Raw genomic sequence first — 26,950 nt, 5'->3', positions numbered from 1 at the left:
TCTCTCTCTCTCTTGCAGTACTGGGGATGAAACCCAGGAGCATTCTACCTCTGATCTATACCTCCAGCCCTATTTTTGAGACAGGGTCTCACTGAGTTACAGAAGGCCTTACTATGTAGCTGAGTCTGGCCGCGAACCGCTATCCTCCTGTCTTAGCCTCCCAAATGCTGGGATTACAAGCGTGCACGACCACACCCAGCCAAAATTTCCTTTTCTAAGATAAGCACTAAAAATTTTGAGCTGTAGCCGCACAGTATCTCTTATACACGAAGCTACTGTAAGTGATGACGGCTTTGGATCAATGACAAACTGTTTCGTGAACAGTAATAAAATCTATTCTCTCAACACAAGGGCTCTGGCAGAAACACTTTATATTTCAAATGCATATTTTCACAAATGCCCCAGGATGACGTGATAATAAAACCCAGACTGGCCACTGCCGCCAGTTTCCCTGACAGCTGCACCTGCAGCACTGAGCTTCTGGATGATTCCATGGACACTGAGGCTGGGAGGCTCCCTGGACTTTTTCTCAGCTGCTGCCATTTTCCTGGGAATGGTGACTGAAACTGTGGGGCTGTCAGTAGTGGACTTACAGACCTGCTGCCCCACAGGAGGAAGGTGGAGTGGGGCGGGGCTCAGCTAGACGGAGCCAGGGCAGTGCTGGCTGCAAGACAACCGCGCCCAAGGAAACAGAAGATGGGCACACTTGACTACTCCTGATGAGAGCATCCTCGTCTAAATTAAAAGGAGTAATTTCCACAAGGAATATCCACATGTGTAGTATTTGGGCAAGGATCAAAGACTTCCTCCTTTCATGGGATTTTCTTTCATCCACAAGGAAGATCGTGTTTATCGCGAGGCTGGAGAGATGCTGAACATCTTCCTGAGCCTGGCTGTTTGCTGTTTCCATCTCAGAGTGTGAAGAGTCCAAAAGTTCACGCTCTACCTTGCTGGCCAAGTCAGAAAGCTGTCACATAACTAAGATTCTGATTTTCCATATACAAAATGCAATTATGTCTATCTACCCTAAGTGATGGACTTTGAATGAAGATAGACAGAAATGAAAATTAAAATCCTTTTGGATATGCAAATTACATGTTTTCAAATGAGCAACAAAGGTCCTGGAAGAAGCCCGTGCACAGCCACAGCTGGCCGTCTGAGTGGGCGCAAGCTGAGCCTGCTTCGTGAGGATGGCACCTGGAGACAGTCCATCCACAAGTGCAGCCCAAGCTCGAGGGGGCTTTAGGCTTTCCCTGAACAAGAAGGGCACACTGTTCAACTCCTATGGTGCCACTCACAACTCCTACGGTGCCACTCACAAATCCCCACAGCCATTTCTCAGCATCAGCTACCTGACCAAAGCCACTCTGGAATCCAGCTGAGGCAGTGCCTTGTCTCCTGAGACCCTCATGCTCTTCAGCTCCCTTTTCCAAGTTCAGGCAACCTGGATGCTGGGGGACTCAGAAGCCCTGGTAAGAGGCCCCTCAACCTAATCCCAGGAGCCACTGAACCCCGCTGGCCTTCACTGGCCTTTGCTAATGCTGGGCTTTCTTCCCAGCTCCTTAGAAACAGACTCTTGCTTCATGTAGGTATAGCCAGGTCAATGGAAAGACTGTTTCAGCTTGTATCTAGAAGACCTTTCTTCTTCAGATGGTTTTGCGGATAGTTCCCGGATAGACAGAGGGTACCTTTTCATTCGGGTGATTCCCAGCACTTATGAAGCATCTGTCATGAGTTATATGCTGCTCCTAGTGCTCTAAAAATACTGACTAGTTACCAAGTTCAACTTAGTAATGCAGTTGTTATTATCAACACATTCTGGGGAACTGCTTTACAATTCGGATGCTAACCCTCTAGATTAAGTACAGACCCCACAAATTTAAGGGCTCAGGTCTGAACAGGACATCCCCCAAGTCAGACTCCAACCACAGGTCTGAGGGTCCTCAGGTTACAAATTCCAGGATTCCCACAGGTCCTTCGGGTCTGGTACTTTGCTAGGTTGAATGATAAAACACAGAAAGTGCTACACTCAGTACTATACTTTTATCATAAAGGCTATAGATCAGGACTAGACACACACACACACACACACACACACACACACACACACACACACACAGGAAAAGGCCCCGAGAAAGGAAGGCAGAGCTTCTATGCCCTCTCCATGTGGAATAGGGCACACCACCCTCTTGGCCCAGAAACGGGCTCTCCAGAGAGAAATATCCAGTAAGCACTAGTGTTCAGAGCTTTTGCTGGGATTTCACAACGTAGGCAAGATTGACTCAGTCACTGGCCACAAATTTCAACTCTATCTCCCAGTCCTCTCCCTCTCCCGGAGGCTGGCTGTCCCCAAGGGTAGACACACAGCTGTCCTTTGTGACATTACCAGCCACCACTCTGGGTTATTTCACCTCTTTGACATAAAATTGCATGTGATCTAAGGGCGCAGGAGTAACAGAGACACTCCTAGGACTCGGGGAATTCCTAGGATTTAGAGCCTCTCTCCTAGGATAAAAAGACAAAGAATAGGCAATTCCTTTATTATACAACAGGCTAACTAAATTTCTCAAGGTCATGGAGCTGGAAATGGAATGCTATGATCCAGGTCCAGGTTAGAAACGCCAGCGTTTCTGTCCACGCTCATCAAAGCATTTCCGAAGCAATGCCGCCCAGGGAGCGAGTGCGGACCTTGGGGTGAGCGAGGTCAAAGGTCTCAGGGTAGCTTGGGCTCCACTCCACTTTCAGCTGTGGACGACAGGCAGCTGAGCAGCAGCTGTACGCTCATCGTGTCTGCAGAGAACTTTCCCCCTGATTAAGACTGTCTGCGCAAGCATGCTCAGCACTTATCCTCAGCTAGCTGGAAGGAAACAGACCGTTCAGAGGACAGTGCCCCACTCTGAACGCACAGGGACCACAGCAGCCAAAGCGCAGACCGGCAATTTCCTCTTTAAAGTCAACTGGAAGGTTTAGCACCGCAAATGAAAGCGGCCTCCTCGCTGAAACAGTAGTACCTGTGTGTGACGTGAATTAAATTAGGAGGCACCAAGCCTTAGACAGGTATGTATGAAATAGGCTTAAAAATAGAAAGCTCTTCCAGCTGATATTTTTAGCATTAAATTATCCATATAAAGCACGCCATAATCCCAATACCTGATAACTGCTAAATGTAGTGAAGCTGTGAGCACAGTTATTATTAAGTTGTTACGGTTGGAGAAAGAACGTCCCCTGAGGAGCCCGTGTATTCATGGTTCAGAGTTGAAGACACAGGGATTGAAATCGCATCAGTGGACAAACCTATTGTAACGGACTTTCTGGGTGGCCACCTGGACAGGTGGGATGTGGTTGTAAAAGGTGAGTCCTTGGGGGTGGTTAGAGACTGTTTCTAGCTTTGACTCACCTTGCTTGTTCTCCCTCCCTTCCTCCTCCTCCTCCTCCTCCTCCTCCTCCTCCTCCTCCTCTTTCTTCTTCTTTTTCTTCTCTCTTCTTCTTCTTCTTCTTCTTCTTCTTCTTCTTCTTCTTCTTCTTCTCTCCTCTCTCTCTCTCTCTCTCTCTCTCTCTCTCTCTCTCTCTCTCTCTCTCCCTCTCCCTCTCTCTCTCTCTCCTTGTCTCCAGGATGTAACAGCAGTCTTGCTCTCTCCCTCTATTTCTATGACTGAAGGTCTGCATATGCCAACCTCACATGGTTTGAACCTCAAATTTCCAAAAACTAAGCAAATAATTCTCCAAATCTCCTTTCCTCTAAGTTGTGTGTCTGGATTTTTGGGCTATAACAGTTATAATACAGGCTGAGTCATAAATGCACACCCAGTTTTTGGTCACTCTGTCTTGCTTAAAGATTATGTGGAATTCATGTGGATTCTGTTTCAAATGTTCTGACATAACAGTGGCACAAGTCAGCAAGTATCGAAACATCTCAGCCCTGAAAAACCCTGGAAGAGCCAGTAAACCTTCAGACCCCAAAGAAGGGCATGTCCAGCAGCAGCTGCTGATTTCAGGGCAGTGATGGTGACAGAATCCCTCAGGTACAGCCAAGGACCAGCGGGACAACACAGATGCTGCCAGTCAGAGGGAAAAAAGAGCTGAAGGAGAAACAGCCACCAAGTATAGGAAGGTGCTTGAGAAGAGAAAGGACACTAACAGGATTTGACTTTCCAGATACAGACTGTTTCAGATCCAGAGACCGTTGGAGTTAAATCTAACCTGCATATCTCTGTAGATATAAACTTGAAAGCCAGGCAACAAACAGAGACTTTAAGAATGTTAACTGGCTAGAAGATATCTTGGAATGCATGGGACATGAGATAACCCAATAGCATAGGACTTTTCTATTTATTAATGTTTGAAGGCAGTCACGTCAACAGCAGGATATGGTGGAAGTCATATTTTATCATTACTAAATCATGGCTTGCTTCACAAATACTTAAAGAGCAATAAATAAGAGTTATAGTAGTAGGCGAATTTGACTTGAATGCTGATATAATTAACCATTCTACTCTTTACTTAAAATTTTAGTAAAATGCAAAAGGAACATGTCAAATTTATAATGCAAAGAAACAGAAAGTAGGAGTTGCAGTCGGTGGAGGAGGATACGGGCAGATATAATGTGGATGAAGTGCTGCACTTTGACGTTATGAGAATCAAGGCCAGACACAAAGGGGCATATTTGATTTAGGAGAGTGACAGTAAGCCTTCACTCAGAGACAGCATCTAGATCTCGACGTGTACAGGAGTCAGATGCAGGCTCTGACTCAAGCTCGATGGGGCTTGAGCGTCTGCCTGTCTAAGTCCTAAGTGATGGAAGTGCTGCTGGTGTATATAATGTTGATTTACAAACATATCAAAGCCAATCACTAAGCCAAACGTGAGAGGGGGGAGTTGGGGAAGGGCTAAATGAGTGATGTGTGCATGTCTGCCTCCACCAGACATTAAGATGTATGACTACAACGCACCAATAAAAAAATACAAAAAGAAATGTTACTGGCTCGTGGGATATAAAAAGTGAGAACTCCAACGTTCTCAAAAAGGAGCAGACCCTCTAATGTGTCTGTAAACTTCTGCTTCTAAGAACACAAGGAATGTTACTCAAAAATTCCTTCCTTGCAGGAGCCCATAAGGAATGTTGAAAAAATCTTTATAAATTTATTCTTCTCCTATAATAAAAATGCATGATTTTTTCTTGGGTAAAGTGATTAAATTAAAGAGGCAGCTAGCTGTAATGGACTCTAGCAGCCTTTTCCACTTCTCCTTTGATTATGTTGACATTTGTCCCACGCCTTTCTGAAACCCAGGGATGTCTACACACAGCTGAAAGCTGGGCGTATTAAACTTTGGGTCATCGGGGTCTTCAAGGATGCGCTTTTTTAAACCAGAGAGGCCCGCGCTGCCACACAACAGTAGCTTTTGTTTAGTTTGGTGAAGGGAGCAGATGGAAAGCAGGAGCTTCTACAACGTGCAGTGATGCTTAAGACATGAGACGGACATCCCACAGCCTTCCAAGGACAGCGCAAACCACTGGCTGCGAACAGTCAGAGCTGGGGAAATGCTGCTTTTGAGTGATGTGTTAAAGGTGTTTTTTTTTTTTTTTAATACATTTGTCTTTCCTGTGATTATGTGAATCTTCTGGTTTATTTCATATAAAAAATCTCCAACATGTTTCTCAAACTTGTCCAAACCAAATACATCGTAATATTCAATACTAAATCAAGGAGCACCATTTTTTTCTGTCAACAATACACACATTTTTCAGCTTCAGAGGATGTTTTTCGTAAGTAGCTTGCATTGTCCAGTTTTTCACTTTCTCGTGTAAAAGCAAGGCCTGCCGGGGGCATTTTAAAAATTTGACCTTTTTCACTAAAACAAACTATTCCTTGTTTTTTTTCTCACTATGCATATTTTTTCCTAGTTCATATTAATTTATAGATCTCTAATGGCAATGCAAATAACCAGATAAAATATACCCCAAGCAAGAATTATGGAAGAAAAGTTTAAAAAGTGCTTAGCTATAATCCTTGAACCAGACACTCCTTGCCATTTTCCCATGAGTTAAGTGAAATTTAAAATTATTATTGAGTTGTTTTGGTTTAATTTTCATTTCTATCTCTGAGGAAAGATAACCATAGATTTTAAAATAAAACAGGCAATATTTCAATAAGTATCGTATTTAAAGGTTTCCAAGCATTAATCAGAGAAGCTACAGGGAAAAATGTAATTAAACCATGTACTTAATTGTGTAGAACAAGTCATTGATGAATCTTTTTATAAATTGATTAATCTGCTCTTCAGTCAGTAATGTATAAAAAATTGGAAAATACCATGGAGATTGATTATTTTGGTCTACTTAATTTTTAAACAAAGTAAAAACCACGAATACAACTACAGATGCATACAAAGATTAATATTTACCCCAAATAACTTATTATAGAATAACCTGGCTGTAACGCAAATTTTAATTCTGTTTACATTTTAATCTCATTACTTAAAAGTCTGTAATTCAATGTAGAGTGAGCATTTGAGGTACTGGTTTGTATATTTACATTTGGTAAATAAAATTCTTCCATGGAAACAGTCTGAATTGCTTTTCTTCTTTTCCCAGCCATATCAGTAATATAATAATGTAAATAGCAAGGTCAAATATTCTGATCATTAATTCTAAGTTACTTTGAATGTATCTTATCACCTTCCTGGCTTAACTTTTGTTGAGATGGCAATCTTCTTTTACTCCATCATAAATATGATGGCATCTCCCCACCTGTCAACACGGGAGAGGAGTAATGTGGTGGAGTATTCAGGATCTAGGGTCTGACGGCTGAGATACAAACACTCTCTGTCATTTCCAGCCCCATGATCCAGGGAAATTGGAAGAACCTTAGTAGGTTCTTTTCCCTGCTTGTCTGGGGAGTCCCTCCTTCCGGAGCCCTCATCTGGCTCACAGGATGGAGTGTTGACTCTGCTCAGTGATAGCAAGGTTGGTCACGTGTTCAGGTACGCTCTCCAGCATACCCACCTGGCTGTCAGGTGTCTTTGGGTCTCTGTCCTGTTTTGGATTGTTGAAAGCCTAGATGGCTCTGTTTATTTATCATCCTCAAATACTCCAACATTAGAAACAGTCTACATTGCCTGATTACAAACCAGACAAGGGGCATGGAAGCAATTCCTCAAGTCCCCATTTTTCAAATATATCAGATTTTATTTTCAATGGTAATATTTTTCTTTCTTCATATATTGATATACTCTAAAGAAATGTAATTCACAAAGAATAAAATTCAAAACCTGAAAATGTACATTTGACTAGTTTTTAGCATTTTCACAAATCTGTGTTACCAACACAAATGCCTACTTACAGAACGTCCCCAGCATGCCCCCTTAAGTACTGTTGTCCATTAAGGGTGGGTTTTCTTTGTCATTTTTACAGTTTATTGAGACATCACAGATCCTCAACATGCTTATTCAGTAGAGCAGATCTTGCCACCCAGTCTTGTATTGTCTCTTGAGCTAGCAAAGTTGTCCTTGAATTTGGATTTTTCACAACCTCAGACAGTTATTCAAAGCCTTTTGTTATATCTTAAAGAGCTGCTAATTTTATTTTTTAAAAATTATGAAAATATGCCTCCCTTTTTAAAAAATAACTTGTCTCTCCAAGACATGTAACCCAGCATCAGCGTGCACAGGGCAGGGTGCAGAGGAAGCCTCTGTGCAGATGTGCTTTCTTTACAGTGACTACAAAGAGTTTGTATTTATTATGTGTAAAATATTGAATAATAAAAATATGGAATCACGTTTTCCAAGTTTCCTTATAAAAATGTCTGGGTAAACAGGCAAAAAAAAAAAAGAGAGAACTCACTTTTCACTAGTTCTGGCCACTGTTAATGTTCTTCCTGGGGATATACATATTCTGGGTATTTTATACATACATATATATATTTAACCTATAAAGTTATATGCATATCATATGTATAAAATAGCTCCACGATATGTATAAATCTGTGCTAGCACATGGAAGCTCTGAAAAAGAAACTCTAGTCATTGTTTCATGAGTTAAGAGAACATTTTCCCCTAGTGCATTTGACACTGATTAAGATGTGTGTGACCGCTAGTCCATTCCTACCGGTCTCACTTTGTGTTGCTTTGTCCAGACTCTGAACACAATGGCGATTCCCATCCCAGCACTTGACATTTGGAAGCAGTGTATAATATCCTTTTTTAAAGATACTTTAAAGAAAGAACTATCTCCTAAAGTATGTACATGCACATTTAAGAGAGGACAAACTCCCTACTTTAGCTTATTTCACTACCAGACGGTCACTGGGAGCCTCCCCGTCAGCTCAGTCAGGAGACCAGGTAAGACCCTGTCTACAGTCTTGGCCCAAGTAACTGAATCAATGCTAACTAAAACAGTAAGGTTTTAAAAAGAGGATTCCCATAGATGATACTATGTTCACCACTGGTGACAAGTACTTTTAGGTAAATATTCTGCTAAAGTTTCACATTTTCTACTCTGTTAGTTGAGAGGCCAACTTGAGTCTGGCTGTGAGGTGACTGGTCTCTGAGAGGCAGGTGGCTGAGCACACAGGCTTCTCAAAAGGAGCCCCCCACTTCACGTCCCAATCCCAACACTTACAGCTTGCTGGGCAGTGCGGGGAAATCCTGCATGATCTCCTCATAGGGCTCCTCTTGTGCTAAGGTGGGAGCAGAAAGAGGCTCTTGGATTTGTTCTTCCCAGGCCATTTCAGCTTTCAGCAGCATCTCCTCAATAAACTCGGAGGCGGCAATGTCTGTCAGAGACAATTTAAAAAATCAGATAAAGTGGGTGGTGGCAGTGAAGAACACCGCCGAACTTCAATACGTCACGTGCGCTTAAAATGTTAAAATTTATCAACGCGTGAAGCAAATCAAAAAGCATTCAAACTTTATGGTAGGAATAGAATTATAGCCCTGTCATTTGAAAACTCCATCTTGTCTTTCTGTCAGTGACATATGTAATTTCAAATGAAAAAAATAGAAAGGTAACATTCACTGGTTGGGCATGTGTAAAATGAAAGACCGCAGTTCAGCAAAGTTTGGAAGAACCTAACATCGTTTCATTCTCTATAAACCTCTTCCTGCCTATCGGTGAATGTGAATCAAAATAAAAGATATAATAATTAGTTCATCAAGACATTTTTTGGGGGGAGGGGTAGTACTAGGAACTGAATCCAGGGGCGTTCTACCTCTGAGATATGTTCCCACCCCTATTTTTTATTTTAAAACAGAGTCTCACCAAGTTGCTGAGGCTGGCCTAGAACCTGTGATCCTCCTGTCTCAGCCTCTCACATGCTGGCATTATAGGTGTATGTGCCACCACATTCAGCTGAGATTGGGTTCTGACACAGTACTAGTAGGCCTCCTTTCAAGCTGCCTAAACAAGTGGGTGTGTACGTAGATACTCAGTTGTATTATCACAACAGTGGTCTTGCCTCCATGAGGTTTTTTCCCCTCCACTGGAAATATAGAGCAATATATTTCCTTACAATTTACACCTAAACAGTGATATCTAAACATATTTGGGAAGCAATATAGATGCACATCCAGCAAATTTATGCTTAGCAACAGATGACACTGAAACCTGATGGTCCTGGAGACAAATGCACACTGATATTAGTTAAGAACCCGTGGAGGCGGTCACCCCATTTCCATCCTCTGGAGGAAATTACATGACTATCTATGTCCATAAACTTGAGTTGTGTGGCTTGATGGGATGGGCCAAGTCATTTAGCTGCCAGGAGCAGATATTTATGCCAGAACTTTCTCACTGCTTGCCGCAGATTAAACTGCACACCTGTGAGGAGCAGGGCAGACGTCAGCTCCCTCCTGGGGAGACTAGGTTTCTATTCCCCCCAAAGCTGGATCTCAGAGTACTTTCTTCACCCAGGTGATTTTTAGGCCTCCCTTTCAAATTCAAGACATGCAAGTGATGAGAAAGTAATTAGTTCTCGTGATGGTCACCATCCTGGGGCCTCGCTGACTTGAGCGTTGCTCTCTCAGCTGGGACATTCTTGTCGGCTGGTTGTTACTGGTAGATGCATTTAGTTGAAATCTCTCCTTGAGTTACAGACTTGTTTCTTGTGTGTGAGATATTATATTTACTTAATTAATGAACGCGCGCGTGTGTGTGTGTTTACTGAGGATTGAACCCAGAGGCATTCTATCTCTGAGCTACAACCCCGACCGCCATTTTTTATTTTGAAACAGGTTCTCTTTAAATTGCAGAGAGCCTCACAAAATTGTTGAGGCTGACCATGAACCTTCTGGCTCAGCCTCCCAAGCACTGGGAGTGAAGGGCTGGGCCCCTGCATCTAGGTAATGAACATTTCCTGAGACTCTTTAATGGGCCCAGTACTGCGTCTCATTGCCAATATTCTAAGAGAAAGGTTCGAGACTGATGGCGGACATCACAGGACCAACCTAGAGGGCCTTGTCTAAGCAAGTCCCCATACCCTATGCGGGGCTAACCAGGGAGCAGGTCAAACCAGGAGTCTCTGCATTCACAGAAAAGACCCCGCAGAGGGTCAGACGCCCAAAACACTGAACACTAGCCCTCACAGGAGAACATGAAGGATAGAAGTCCATGCTGGAAGGGTCAATCATGTCTTGTCTTGAGGGAAGTCAGGGTAGTGACTTGGTAATCCTCTCCTCACAGAACTACAGGATGCGACTTATCACTGGTGAATAAATCTATTTATCTATTTATTTTTTATACTGGGAATTGAATCCAGGTGCATTGTACTTCGAAGCCCCCACCACTTCTTTTTTTTTTCTTTGAAATAAAGTCACACTAAGTTGCTGAGGCTGGCCTCGAACCTGGAGTCCTTCTGCCTCAGTCTCTCAAATACTGGGATTACAGGTGTACAGTACCACACCTGGTTAATAAATGCAGTATTTAATATGAAAACAAAGCTTCAACTTTATTTATTATTTATTAAATATCAAATATTTATATTATTATGCATATTTTAGTTAATATTAAAATTACTAGACTATCATTAATATTAGCCTGATTCTAAAGTTTGAGATTTCTAAACTAATTATAGTTCTCTTTTGTTTATTTTAGCAAAGAAGGTAAAGTAATAAACATTAAGCAATTAAATTTAATTACAATAAAAGATAAATCCTTCATCCTTCCCTCAACTGGGGATTTATTAGATAACCTTACTGTAGATGGCTTGAGTCAGTAGAGGTCCGGCAACAGGGAAAATATTTATTCAGTTATTTGGATCAATTGCTTTAAGTTTCATCACGTTCATTTTGCTAGACTTTTACTCTCATTGTTTTAAATTCTTTTGCTTTTAATATGAAATTAACTAAGTTGTAACTTTGTTCCGAAAGCTCAAAAGCTACAAATCTATTATGGCATCAACTTATTAAGTACATAAACACGTAAAAAGTAGTAATAAAAAGAATTAAAGAAATCCTCAAAATACTTTTTAAAAATAAATAACAAGTAAAAGTATTAAAATTTTAAATTAGCATGAGAATGCCTTCTTCATTTTTTGTGGTCTAAAAAAAACCTATGTGGAAGAAATGTTATCATTTAAAAACACCCTACCACACACAAATGTTTCATACGATGAGAGGGTAGTTAGACAACAGTAAAAATGTATTTTAAAGTGCACAGCACTGAATGTATCACTGCCTTGGAATTTCATGCATAGAAAGCGGGATGTCGGGGCGTTCCACAGCAGCCCACAGCCTGCGGCTCTCGGGTGTCCTGCGATGCAGGGGGTTAGGTCACCACCTGCGCCGCGGCTGGTTTCACAGAGCGAGCGTCACAGGAGTCCCGCTGTCACCATGCAGCTGTGCTAATGGTGGACAGTCAGCCTCATGTGTGAGGAGGAGCGCAGGACCGCTCAGTGTCCCGGCGCGCTCAGCACCTACCCGAGGGCTTCTCTTCATTACCGTTCACAAGGTGAGGGTTCGCCTGATGCAGCAAAAGGAGCTTCACCAGGCTGGTCTGAAACATGAAGAAAAACAAAATAAGAGCCGTAACCAGGACACGGAGGAGGCACCAGTAGGTCACACAACGTTGTTGCCCTCGAGAGGCGCTACGCAAAAGACTGGCAAGGTCGCCCAAGATGGCTGCCCATCCCTGACCTTAGGTCCCTCCCAGGGATGTCGGGTAGTCAAAGCAGTTCAGGAATTTATGCATTCAAAACAAAAATTATTTATCAAATGAGGGTTTAATCACGGACACTTTATACTTCCCAAGCTTCTTTTCAGGCATTTTATGTGAGAAGTCTCACGTTATATGATGGGTTTGGGTTTGTTTTTGTTTTCATTTAACAATTCAGGGAAGTCTAACTTGTTGGTGCTGTCCACCATGACACGGCTAGGACATTATAAACCTAATGTCACATTCTACAACCAAAAACAGGCTTCAATCCTGCGCGATCCTCCTGTCTCTGCCTTCCAAGCGTGGGGATTACAAGCGTGCGCCATCACGCCTGGCTTAGTGCAATACTTTTTGCTACTACTTTTTTGTGTGTGTGCTACTGGGGATGGAATCCAGGGGCATTGTACCTTCAAGGTACACCCTCAGCCCTATTTTTAGTCTTTTATTTTTGAAACAGGGTCTCACTGAGTTGTGAAGGGCCTCACTAAGAGGCTGAGGCTGGTTACCGCGATCCTCTAGTCTGCATCCTGAATGCAGGGCTTACAAGCTTGTGACAACCTGCCCGGCTTGCTATTATCTTTTTGAAGCCTTATTTCTGTATTATCTGTATTTATTAATCACTTGTAAATTTCATAAGTTGACCTTATGAAATTTTAATTTCATTTTATTAATTTTAAAACTCTTATAATGTAAACATTCATTGTCTTACAATGGTAAAGGCTGTACATTTTAATTATACTTTTTTCTGTATTTTATATGGTAATATTGACAAGGCATGGTTTCCATTATGATTTTGTTATAAATACCTTTAGCTTGTCATTGTGATTTATTTCTTGATTTACAGAGTATAGTAGGTTCTAAAATAATGTGTGCTTTCTGAAATTCAAACTAGCTCATTCTCAAATGATAAATATTGCTACATAGCAATGCTTCCTAGGCAAGGGCACCCAAAATAATGAATGTATAACCACAAAATTAAAATATATCAACTCAATTGCTACACTGAAAACTGAAAACTTTCTCTTTTTTTTTTTGCGGGTCTGGGGGTGGAACCCAGGGGCATTTGACCTCCGAGCTACACCCCCTGCCCTATTTTTTATTCTTTATTTTGAAACCGGGTCTCACTGAGTTGCAGAGGGCCTCACTAAGTAGTTGAGGCTGTCCACGAACCAAGATCCTCCAGGTCTCATCCTCCCGAATGCTGGGATTACAAGCGTGCGCCACCACGCCCAGCTGACTGGAAACTTTCTAACTGCATTTTTTCTAATACTCCTTTTTAAAAAAAATGAAGCAATTTATATTCATTAAGATACATACACAACTACACAACTGTAATAGTTTGAGCAGATGTTGTAACCACACTGTAAACAAGAGGTGGAACATGTGCATCACCACCAGCACCTGAAGTCAGTGCCTACCCACACATCATGATCTGTACCACCTTGGACACATTTGTTCTTAAACTTCAATAGAGAGCACAGAAAGGCAGGTAGGTAGACAGATCATCAGAGCTGTTCAACGGCGCTCTTGACATCCACCCATGTCCGTGCACGCAGCAGAACATTCCTGCTTCTTTTGTGCCAAGTTGTGGTCTGTTGTATGAGTATTCTTCAACATGCTCATCTGTTCACTCCTAATTGACAGCTGAGCTATTTCAGCTCTTGTTCTTTGAATAAGCCTGTTACGGACACATGCCATTTTGATTGGCATAGGCTTTCATTTCCCTCTTGAAAATGCTAGGAGCGGAATCCTGGGTGATCTGCTATGTGTGTATTTAACTATGAGAAACTGCCAGACAGTTTTACAAGGCATTTGTAAATTTTACAATCCCACCAGGAATTCTGCTTCACGTAGTCTCTAACACTTGATAGTCATTTGGAAACAATTTTAGCCACTGTGCCATATGTGAAGTCGTATTTCAGTACAGATTTAATAGCATTTCTGTCATGACTCTGATGCTGGATTTTGGTCATGCGCTTAACAGTCATTTCTATATTTTTTGTGATGTGTTTATTCAAGATTTTCTTCAATTTATAATGGATTTTTCTTGTCTATTTGTATGTACTCTTTACATGTTCTAAATATATTTTCAAATATATATATCCTACACATATTTCCTCCCGTCATATAATTTGCCATATAATCTTGAAAAATGATTTTTGATTAATACAAATCTTGCCAAATGGTACATCCATTTTCTAGTGATTAGTTTTATATCCAAGTAACACTTCATATAATCAAAAGTCAACAATTTCATGCTATATTTTCTTCTAAAAGTTTATATTATTTTAACTTTCAAAATTATAGTCCTTTTTTAAACAGCATATGAACATGTAAAGGTTTGGTCGCTTATTTTGTTGTTCAACAATACTTAATGGAGAAGACTATTTTTTATTGAATTGTTTTGTAGTCTGTGTAGGAACTGAATTAACAATGTATGGTCTGCTCACGTGAGGACCATATTTTATCTCCTACTGATCTACTGGTCTGCCATTATTGCATTATCTACTACCTATGACAAAAATGGCTGTTGGTAAGTCTTACAATCTAATAAGGAAAAGGTTTACAGTAAGTATTGAAAACAAATTCTAATTTTCTTGTTCTTTTTCAAGAAAATTTTGTAGGTATTTTACATTTCCAGTTAATTCTTAGAATTAACTTTTCAGTTCCTCCTATAAGAAAGGCTGATAGGATATGGTTGGGATTTTGATCAATGGGTACTAGTCAGGTGCTATAGCACGGGTCTGTAAAGCAAGCTACTGGCTGAGGCGGGATGGTGGCTACTTAAAGGCCATCCTTGAAACCTTTGTAAAATCCAGTCTCAAAATTGAAAAATAGGGAGCCGGGCATGGTGGGCACGCTTCTAATCCCCACACTTGGAAGGCGGAGACAGGAGGATCACGCAGGTTCGAAGCCAGCCCCGCTGGCTTAAGAGACTGTTTCCAAATAAAAATATAAAAAATGGGTGTCTGGGAGTGTAGGTAGAACAGTTTCCAGGAAACCCAGTACCACACACACACACACACAAAATTGAAAAATAGGGGCCGGGGATATAGCTGAGTGGTAGAATTCTTGTCTAGAATGAATGAGGCCCTGGTTTTAATCCCCAGCACCACACACACTAAAAAAAAAAAAAAAAAAAAAAAAAAAAAAAAAAAAAAAAAAAATTCCCCAAACAAACAAAAAACCCCCCAAACCTTGTTAGATTTATATTATTTTCCTATAATGAGTTATCATAAAGTTGGTGGCTTAACCAACAAAAATGCTTTCTCTTACATTCCTGTAGGTCAGATGTCTGACAGAGGCGTAACGGGGCTAACATTAGGATGCTGGTGGCAGCATGTTTCCTTTGGTTTGGGGTGAACCTGTGATCTGAGGAGTTTGCCCACACTCCTGAGCTCAAGGGCCCCTTTCCTCCATCGTCAAACAAGACATGTCACATCTGTCTGTCCATTTCTCTACAGTTATGTTTCTTTCTGACTCTTGACGAGAGAGAGTCTCGGGGTCTTTGTTTTAGGGACTCATGCGCCTACTTTGGGCAGATGAAATATAACAATATATGTTGTGTTTCAATGCTACTGTAAGTGAGTTTGATAAATTCACTTTCTGGCTCTAGTTTTTAAAACAATTTGTAGATTCTTTACGTGTTTTACCCTTTCTTAACTTTATCTTCACTTTCTATTTCTTGATTTTTTTATACTGACTTGAATGGGACTGGCTCCTTCAATTTCTTTTAATACTTCCTGTAGCATTCTTTACCCTTTTGAGCTTTCTGTCCAGGAATTGTTCTTTCCATAGTCTCACCATAAAACGTGTCAGGTTTTCTCTAGTGATATGCTCTATTGCTAAAATTCCCATGGGCCTATTTAAAATTAGTGTATGGCTTGGAAGACTATGGACCATTTCTGTAATACTAAAATTCTTTAACAGTAGAGTACCTATATTTAGAAGTTTACTTTGATTTCCACGTGCATAGTTCACTTTAAAAAAAGAGTTATCTTGGCATCTGAGAACAAGAGAGAGAGAGAGAGAGAGAGAGAGAGAGAAAGAGAACATTCTCAAGATTTTAAAACAGGTTCAAGAGTTTTTGTATTAAAGATCAGAGATATTGCTTAGTTTTAAACCATATGGAAGGAAGGAGGGAAGGACGAGAGGAAGAGAAGGGAGGGAAAGCAAGACTGTGGGAGTAAGTTAAGGGAAAACAGAGGGAAGAAGAAAAGCAAAAGTAAATGCAGAAATAAGAAAAAAATTAAGATTTAGATAAGATTGACTTTGCTTTTCACCAATTAGAAAAGCAGTAAGCCTAACATGTCAGCATATCGGAACCTTACAACTATACTGAATTTCTAAATCCCATGTGTCTTTGCAGAGCTGTTTAATGAAACCTGTGCACTCTCCCAACAACCTCCCTCCATAGCTTCAACACTAACTGCAGAAATCATTGACGCAGAAAGAGCAAAATACTTTCTATACAAAAATCTTCAACAATAAAAGTAATTCTATTTTATTTTGGCCTTGTAAAAGTAAACATTCATGTGTAGAATGGGGAGCTTCTCCCAGGTGGGAATCCCGTTTTGATCATAGCTGGTATTTCCCATGGGGTTCCAGTTAGAAACTGATAATACAACACAGAGCGGACCCCAGCAGGCCGGAGGTCAGTCCCGTCCCTCTACTTGAGCATCGACTACCCTCACAGGAGGCAGATTGCACAGCCTGATGGTGATTTGTCTTCAGTACAAAAAGGACTTTAGAGTCCCCACAGATCCCCGTAGAGGAGGAGACTGGTAGTCACAGTATGTGTTTGTGTACATGCACTCATAGATGAAATTTAATTTTCCTACATTACTAGACATAGACTACTCATATATTTGTAGGTCAGTCCGGTTAAACTTAGCAACATTAATTCCCTGATAGTCACTTAAACTCTTAAAAAAAGTCAAAAGTAGCAATGAATGTTTGGTGCTAATACTCATTCCTAATTCAGATGCTGGAAGAGATTATTTGATTTATCTTATTGAGAGGTGATTGCAGTGCTAAAGGTTCTCAGAAATTCAGAATTTGCATCCCTCTCGAGTTATGTATACCTATACTCATTTTTCAAGGGGCACATGCTACTCTGCAACCAGGGGATGTCTCCAACTCTGAGAACCATGTGAAGCACTCAGGTCTAAGGTGTAAAACTGTCTAATAAACTATGGCTATTTATTTAGGAAGAGGAAAGTGACCTGGCTCAGGGCCTGGCTGTGGAAGAAGTCCTGGAGAGCGTGGTGCCTTGCCTGAGACAGAGATAGGAGGAGACTGTGCACCGCATATCAAAGGACCAGAGGAATGAAGTAGGACAGAAGAAATAAAATAAATAGATAGAAAGGAGACAAACAAAATAAAAAAATAAATAAAAATAAAAATAAAAAACAATTTTATTCATTTACTGTAGCTTTCTTCTTTCTTTAATGTTTAATATTTTGTGTCTTTATGGATGTAGGAATCATATGTAATAAATCTTCATTTAAAATGGTAAAAAAAAAAGAAAGGAGACAAACAGGGATAAAAAGGAGGACTTTAGCTTTAAACCTAAAAACACCATGGCCACCCTTCCTTTTGCTCTGAAGGCTTATTTTCCTCCAAGCCTGAATTCTTAAAAGGTCTACTCAGTCTTAGAGCACTATAAGTTAATCAGTACAAGAATATTTTGAAGATTACAGAATGTATTTTGGATGGATCAATTGAAGTCTGAACATAGATAGTGTTCAAATCCAGTGATATGTGTAAAGCCCAAGTGCCATTCACCAATCAATATCGTCAGCCTGAAGATTCTGAGAAGAAGCAGACCAGCATCGCCCGTCTTCCGCTCCATAGTTAAAGAAACCTCATGCCACCCCATGCATCTCGTAGGCTCGCCATTTGTTCTCCATGTTTGTTCACCATTGACAAAGTTTCCTATAAAAGAAGAGCCACGCTCCCGCACAGGTATTTCTGTGCAGGTCTCTATCGCTCAGGACGCGGCCCACATTCCCCCTTGAATGGTTGTTTTCTTGCCTCCCCCAATACATGTTTCTTGAAAACGGTTCTTCAACCTGTCTCTGTACTATGGCAGAGAAGAGGGCAACTTATGTTCTCCCACCCAATAGAGAAATGTTCACCATCTCCAAACTTGTGGCAGAAAGTGGCCCAGGCAGAATCACCAGGCCTTGTTTCAAACTGTATCCCTTTAACAGAATTAAGTGAAATAGGCACCAAGATCTTTCTATGTGAGCACGTGGGCAGGGGCTATCTTTTCACTGAGCCTGAAACTCCCCTGAACTATGAGAGACAAGGGTGGCTGGGGGGAGAACCCACAAGCAGAATCAGTCTCCAGCAGCCCCCAGCCCTGGACATCCTTTTATCCTGTGGATTCTCTGAGCCCACGCATAGATAAGAGTGGCAGAGTCTGGGGAAACGCCCACTACCGACAGCCAGTGGGAGCCCCAAGGCACCTATAAACCATAAGTCCAGCTTAATACCTCAAAGGGTCTGAAAATTCACCTGTCATCAGAACTGCAACACACAAAGGACGCCACAACGCACGTCCTAACCTTCAACGTGGCACCTGCCTGCTGATGTAGATGTAGGCAGGACCATGACTCTCTTAGTGTACATGCTGAATCATCCAAGACATGATTAAATCAGGACTGGGAAATCAGCTAGAGTAAGAAAAGATGATTAACTGACATCAATAAAGAGATGATTTTAAAAACCGTCATAAGAATGCTTCATCAAGCAACTACCAATTCTCCTGAAACAAAATATAAACTCTCATCAAAGAAATCAGTTATAAAAAAGAAAAAAATGGAAATAATGGGACTGAAAAATGCAAGATGCAATATAATACTCCCATTAACTCCAAATATTTAATTTGACCCTCAAATAGACAAAACAAGACTTTATACAGGGCTCTGAATGAAATCACTAAAATATTATGACAATAGTGATATATTTAGCCCAAGGTGAGATTTAAAAATCTTGACTGGATCTTGTCTTTTTCTTCTGGATTTCTTCTTATGACAGTGGTTAAAAGGAATCAATTTGTTAATCTAAAATGCACGCTCTGACACATATTCGGATGTGCCTCTTCCATTAATCAACCTCAGCCTTCTTTCCCTCCTATCCTTCCACCCTAGCTTTGCTGAAGTTTCTCCTACATAATCTGGACACTCATTGTTAGGAGGGGGAAGAGGAACCGGGGGTGGAGAGAGGACACCAAGCACAGTCTGAATGTATGCCATTTTCAATATGTTCCTCATAAAAATAAAAATAAATAAAATTAAAATGCATGCTCTAGCCTACATTCAAAATCCCAATGGTAAAAAGAAAGGAATTGGGTAAAAGGAAGCCCCTCCCCTAATTCTTTCAAGCGGGGTGGCATTCTTCTGTACTTTAGCAAGCAATGAAACATGTGGAGTTTAGCTCCTTCCAGCGGCATCAGTCCCTGAATCTTAGAGGACGTTAAGATAACTTGCTGATGGCCCCTTCCTCTGAAAGGCCGACGAGTCGTGTTCTAATAAACTATACTTGCCTCCATGTCTACTTCTCAGACTTAGTGATAAGAAGGCTTCTCACCCACTGTGTCCCTGTTTGCAGCCATGTTGTAAGTGGAGAACTGGTGCGCCAATGGTGTCCCGAGGGGCCAGGTACAACCTCCCTGGGCTCCTGAGATCTGAGACGCTGATCCCTGAAGCCTTGGCCTCAGCTGACTGCAGCTACATGCAATTAACCAGTCCACGCAAACTCATAAACCTAATTGCTAATAGCGCCGGTTAACAGCCTGTTAACTATCTTTATTAAATATATAAATCCCCTTCTACAGGAAATGCTGTTAAAGCAAGGATGCTCTTGTCAGTGTGAAAGACCTTCTCCAAGCAACAAACCTCTATAATGCTTGAAACGCGAATGATCAAGAAGCTGAGAGATCCCATAAAAACACCTGATGGCAGGTGTTTTTATACTTTCACTTGTGCGTTATAATCTCACATCACATGCAGCTGAGCGTGATTGTGACGTAAATGCACAAAGCACTCGGTGAGCTTCCCCACCCCATCCCCACTTCCCCCTTCGCCATACACGCTATGGAGACTGGCATGCACAGTGTCAGTGTGTTTCCCCCTCCAAGACCACCTCCCTGGCTCTACTAGGGTTTCGCCTTCATTACCGAAAGTCCCTCTTACACCCCAATCTCACCCTGGCTTCCACATAGGAGAAAAAATATATGACACTTCAATTCTGTGACTGATTAATCTCACTTAACATAATATTCTCCAGGTTCACCCATTCTCCTGCAAATGATAGTTTTGTGTCTCTTGGTTTCTGAGTAGAATTCCATTGTGTGTACCTCCCATGATTTTGTAATTCATCTGTTGATGGAACCTGGGTTGGTTCCATATTCCATGCTACTGTGAATTGTACAGCTATCATGGGCGTTCATGCATTACTATGATATTCTGATTTCAGTTCCTTTAGAAAGATGACCAGCAGTGGTATTGCTGGATCTCATAGTGGATCAATTCCCAGTTTTCTGAGAACTCTCCACACTGATCTCCATAGTGGCTGTACTAATTTTCAATCCCATCCACAGTGTAAAAGAGTTCCTGTTTCTCCACATACTCACCAGGGTTTGTTGTTTGACTTCTTGATGACTGCAATTCTCACTGGGGTTAGATAAACTCTCAGTGTAGTTTTGATTTGCATCTCCCTGATTGCTAATGATGTTGAACATTTGTTTCATCTATTTATTAATTGGCCATTTTTATTTCTTCATTTGTGAAGTGTGATTTTGGTTAAATTGCCCATCTTTTGACTGGGTTATTTGATTTTTAGTGTTAAGTCTTTTAAGTGTTTTGTATTTTCTAGAAATTAGTCCTCTACCAGAGGAATAGCTGACAAAGATCTCACATTCTGGAGGCTGTCTTTAGATTCTTGATGGTTTAATGCCATTTCATTTATTAATTAATTTCCTTAGCTTTGAGGATTTTGTTGAGGAAGTTTCTTTGTTATTGTTGTTGTTGAGAAAGTTTCTGCCTGTGCATATTGAAGTGTTATATCTATGCACTGCTCTAGTAACTTCAAAGTCTCTGGTCTAATTTTGAGGTCTTTGATCCATCTCAAGTTGACTTCTGTACAGGGTGAGAAGTAGAAATTTATTTACATTTTTCTACAAATGGTTAACTACCGTGAGTCTTTAAAAATCTTGGTGAGATCCAATCTTTTTTCTGCCAGAGTTCATCTTATGAAAATGGCTTAAAAAATTCATCTCTTATTCTTCAAAACGTGCTTTCATTTCAAAACCCCAGCTGGAATTAGGAATTAGGGAAAAGAAATCCACAATTCCTTCAGCTGTGGTGGAATTCTGCTGCACTTCCAGACTTAGCACCTTCTAGCAGCCCTGAGTACTATGGGACACTTAGATAACTTGCTGATGACCATATCATCAGAGAAGGCCACCAGGCCGTGTTCTTATACGCCATACTTGACCACACATCTACGTCTCTGAATTTCAGTGATAAGAAGGTTTCTCACTCGGTTTTTCCCCATTTGCTTCTGTGCTGTAAGTGGGTGGAGTTGATGTGATGTGAGTGCATCGTGTCCCGAGGGGCCACCGGCAACCTCCCTGGGCTCCTGAGCTCCGGGATGCTGATCCCGGAGGACTCTGGCTTCAGCTGCCTGCAGCTACATGCACCTTAGCCAATCCATTGCTCGCATGCACACCTACATGCCAGAAGCACAACTTAACAGCCTGTTAACTTTCTTTATTGAATAAATGAATCCTTGTCTACAGGAAATGTTGTTGAAGCAAAGGATGTCCTTGTTCATCTGAAAGATATCTAAGCAAAGACTTCTAAATGCTTGAATGTGAATTCTCTAAAGTACCTGAGCAATCCCATGACTCCAGCTTCATGGGAGATGCTGTGCAACTGCTTTGTATCTAAGGAATCCCACTTACTATTAATTTGTAGGATGTGATTTAACCCCAAAAGATTTTAAAGTCAACAACCTTAGCTTGAATTTCCATGTGCATGTAAAACAGTCATTTTGCTGTACTATTGCTACTAAGACTTTTTAACAAACTATTACCTGTAACTTAGAATTAGATTTTTATATTAGTGAATTATTGTGAATACTTTTGTTATATCCATTCGTGTAAACCACTTAAGAGTTAAATTTTGGTCCTTGTCATGATATCACAGAGCCCAGTGAGAAATTAGCTTATAAATAGTAACTTAAGATATATCAACTACAAACAAAAATTAAGTTAGAAAGAGAAATTTTCTCCAATACTTCTTTCATTAAAATTAAATGTAAAGCTGGGCGTGGTGGCGCACACTTGTAATCCCCGTGCTTGGAAGGCGGAGACAGGAAGATCCCGCTAGTTTGAAGCCAGCCACGCTGGCTTAAAAGACCCTGTTTCCAAATAAAAATATAAAAACAGGTCTGGGAGTGTAGCCTGGAGGTAGAAGGGCTTCCGGGAACCCCAGTACCACCAAAATAAATAAATAAATAAAATTAAAATTAAAATTAAATTAAATTAAATTAAATGTAATTTATGGAGAAAAATAAAAAGTAAACTGTAGCCAGGCATGGTGACACACACTTGTAATCCTAGCATTTGGAGGCTGAGACAGGAGGACTGCAGTTCAAGGACAGCCTCAGCTACTTAGTGAGGCTCTTTGCAACTCAGTGAGACCCTGTTTCAAAATAAAGAATAAAAAGTAGGGCTAGGGGTATAGCTTGGAGGTAGAATGGCCCCTGGGTTCCATCCCCAGTACTGCAAAGAATAAATAAAATAAAATTAAATTAAATTAAAATAAATTGTAAAATGTAATTTTGTTTCACATCCACTAAATGTAGAAAGCAAATAGAATAATTATGGACTTGTGAAATTATCTTATATGTTCTATCTTAAGTAAACAGCATTAACTCTATTCTATAAAGAAGGTTTATAGAATTTGACTATTTCTCCAATGAATTTGATCGCAATACAAAGTGTGAGGAATATACACTTTTATGTGCCCATGTAAAGGTAAATGTCTTTAAGTATTAAAATATTTTTGTAATAATACAATATCATTAGAAGTCAAATTAAATGGTGGTTAGTACATGACCTGAAGTAAAATCTAAATTAAATACATTTTTCATTGATTGTTACGGTTAGTTACAGAATACATCCAGAAGAACTCAATGTTCAGAGTTGATGTAATTAAGTCCTGAGGATCCTGATCTCATGAGTGGATAGATTCCTTGTAATGGATCTACTGGGTGATGACCTGTGGGCCGTGGCTGGAGGAGGTGGGTCCTGGGAGCACGGCCTTGGGAACCGTGCCTTGCTCTTGAATCCCCTTCCTTTCTTGCTTACTCTCTAGCTTCCACCTTCCATGATGGGACGACAGAGCCCTGTTCTCTGCCTCTCTCTGCTTCTTGCATTAGGTCCTAATCTCTACGGACCCGGCCTGACATGGACTGAACTCTAGAATCTCCAAAATCTGTGGGAAAATAATTGTTTTTCTCTAAGTTGTGTGGGTAGTTGTTTTGAATTACATCAGTGAGAATATTGAGTGAAACATTTAAGCCAATGTTTTTTGAGAAAGAATTTTTAAAAATCACTTTACCTGGCCATACTTTGCAGCCAAATGGAGGGGCGTCCAGTACTGATCATCTACAATGTTGAGGTCTCCGCCATGCTCCAGGATAAGGGACACCACTTCCTTGTATCCGCTTGCACATGCCATGTGTAACTGCAGCAGAGAGATTTATTATTTAACTTCTATAACAAATAGCAACATCAGTAAAGTTTATTCAGTGGCTTGAAAAGAGCCATTCAATCTAATAATACATCTAAAATGCACAGAATAAGTCAAAAGAAGACATGGATAATTTTATTAGTTTGGTATAAGTAGATGCCATTATCATTCTGCAAAATAAATATTCTGAATTATTAAGAATCTTAATTACTTATAATTTTCTTTGTGACTCAGCGTGCATTCTTCCATGTAATTCCTATTCCTCAAAAAGTTCTTTTTAATTATAATCTGATTATGTTAACATGCAAAATGTAATAATTCAATAGTTTACTGCTTCTTACACACAAGTCAAAAATTTACCAACTAACTCTAACATCACTCTGACAGCACCTAGGTGCTGTCAGAGAGGAATCCAAAGCTAAACTAGAACAGGATATGTGATCATCTCAACAACTGTGTCTGTGTAAAAGGTACAAGGACCTTTGTGATGTTTTTCATAAACATGGTGAAGAAGAAAGGAAAGAATTAGGTGAGAGAAAGGAAAATTAACTTAAAAGCAGTAAAATCAATGACCTTGTCTAGGTTTTGGTGGCAAGGAGTTTTATAGCTTGCTTTCCTCCTTCTGCTTTTATTACAAATATAAAATTATGGTAATGTAGAAAAGTGCTTATGTATGTATATTGATGAAATTGAACAGAAACATCTATTTTTCTGCTTTTGTATTTTTAGTCTTCAATCTAGAGTGTATACCTACATATTTATTTTTTGTACCTTTGACTTTATTAGAACAAGTAATTCCTCTAATTTAAGACACCAAGTTTCACACTGATTGTCCCATAATTTGTGCCCAGAAAATTCATTCCATCAATATTCTAGCAAAGAGTCTCAAGAATAATATACTTGCAGATACTTTAGGGAATATAATTTGACTTACTTCCTAGAGAACTAATCTTTCAACTACTTCTAAATTTACTCTACATTATTCAAATAATCAGTAAGTGATTAGTGGGTTATTCTATGTTCTAGGCAATAATATCTGGATTTCAGAAGATTTTTCACTTTTACTATAAAGGTGAATTTAGAAAACTGAATCAAGAATGAGTCTATTAGTTGGTTTGCAGCTAATCCTAGTTCTAGCAAGTTCACAGGTCCCTGAAAAGTAGCTGTTGCTTTCCATACGGCAAAGCTTGGATCCCTCCATGTGGAGCCCCCTCAACTCAAACCAGAAATCTTGTGCTCAGCTGAGAAATAAAGGGCCGGAAGAGAGAGGGTGCTGGCGTCCTGCCCAGAGGAGCCCTGCACAGCACTGGCTACCAGCGACATCTGTGGGGCTGGCGAAGTTCACTTCAGGTCATTTCAAACCAAATCCCAAGCTGGGCCTTGTGGTGCCTGCCTGTCATCCCAGTCCTATGAAGCCGAGGCAGGTTTAAGACTAGAGCTTCAGCAACACAGCGAGACTCTCCACAATCTCACGATGTGACCACGATACGTTAACAGAGCCCTGTTCTCTGCCTCTCTGTTTCAAAACAAAAATCATTAAAAAGTGTACAGGGTATAACTCAAATGTAGAACACCCCTGGGTTCAATAATCCACAGTACTACAAAAGGAATCAACCAAACAAACAACAGCCAATTCACAAGAAGAACCAGTCCTAACCACATAATCTCGCTTTGTCATAAGAGAAAACAGAATCTTCAAAGGCCCTCGTCATAAAGTACCCGGAGCTCAGAGCCTTTACTTTGATTTTACTGACAATCAACTTCCACATTATAAGCAACTGACTAGACTCCCAAGGGCATGGGCTCTTATCACTGACAATGTGTTAGACTGAGTTAAATAGTCTGACTTCTGAAATGGAATTTACACTCTGACCACTTGTCCTGACTGGCCAGGAGACGTCAGCCAGGTCCAGGTGTCTGAGGATATCCCATACTGGCTCCTCTAAGCACTCTTGGGAGGGACACAGACGTGGTGGGGGTTTTACAACATACCACCAGCAGCAGGTTCTGAAGCACAGTTCCCATGGAAATTTAAAAATCTAAAAACCACCTACTCAACTGCAATGAAGATCGAGCCACTGGAGGGGTTTCTTGATTACTGTGTATAGATCTACTCATACATTTTATCTTTACAAACTGTGATATGGTTATTACCCTGATTTGGCAGACAGAGAAACTGGTTTAGGACTTTAGGTAACCGGCTGGGACCCAAGGATACCCCTCTGTCATCTCTCGCTCTCAGATCTGAAACAGCCAACAGTGGATGCCAAGATGGCCAGTCCATGGGGGACAACATGCCCACCAGTGCTCTGAATACACCTGACACTACTCCATTGGTTAATTGTTTTAGTATGGATTTTTCTTCTTCCCGTTGGCCACCCTGACTCCTGCACCCTCATCTTTGATATACCTAAGTCAGGAAGACACACAGTATTTGCACAACCACTTCTGTCTTCCCTTGGCTCCTGGCCACTCACTGTAGGCATGGCTCCTCCATTACATGTGGCTTACCACTGCTTGGCACACTTGGCAAAACCAGCACCTGCTCCTGACATTGTTCACACATGAAAACATGGCAGTATCTCAGACTCCACATTGGGAAACTGAAGTCCACTTGGGCAGGAGTCCCTCTAAAACCCTCTTCTGCCTCAACACAGCCAGGACAGAAGACTCGGTCGTTAGGACATCTATTCTGTTATGATCCTACATGGTTTTATAGCAAAGGGTCACAGCCCATCTTTGTTCCCACTTCTTACCTCTTTAGCAGGTAGATTATTTTATTTTATTTTTATTTTTTAAGGTTTATAAAATAACCTTTATTTTTTAAAGTTAATATATGTACTACAGAAAGCAAAAACACAAGAAGCAAAGAACAAAGTCATCCAGTCACGAGCAGCTGGGTTGGCTGTGGCCTTCCACTCCTGGGTACACATACATGACATGCCATTTGTGCGATTGAGATCTTAGTATGTATCGTGCTTTTCCACACGTCAATATTTAACTCAAAATCTCAAAGTTACAAGAGTATTTTCAATAG

At 40.7% G+C, this 26,950-nt stretch overlaps 1 protein-coding gene across 1 annotated transcript in view; it reads right to left on the bottom strand.

The window, feature by feature from the left end:
* Nucleotides 1-26,950, bottom strand: part of MYO16 (myosin XVI) — a gene marked incomplete at both ends in the record, with an annotated part of 497,659 nt that overhangs the window by 343,380 nt on the left and 127,329 nt on the right. Inside the window, 3 exons of the mRNA XM_080689777.1 lie at nt 8,618-8,771; nt 11,911-11,986; nt 23,782-23,907. Of these exons, the coding sequence (XP_080545903.1) occupies nt 8,618-8,771; nt 11,911-11,986; nt 23,782-23,907 (356 nt within the window). The remainder of the gene's footprint in view (nt 1-8,617; nt 8,772-11,910; nt 11,987-23,781; nt 23,908-26,950) is intronic.

Source organism: Muscardinus avellanarius, assembly GCF_963383645.1.
Source record: "Muscardinus avellanarius genome assembly, chromosome: 2".
Classification (NCBI taxonomy): Eukaryota; Metazoa; Chordata; class Mammalia; order Rodentia; family Gliridae; genus Muscardinus; species Muscardinus avellanarius.
Note: the sequence above shows the minus strand (reverse complement) of the source record. Positions and strands in the feature narration are given on the sequence as shown.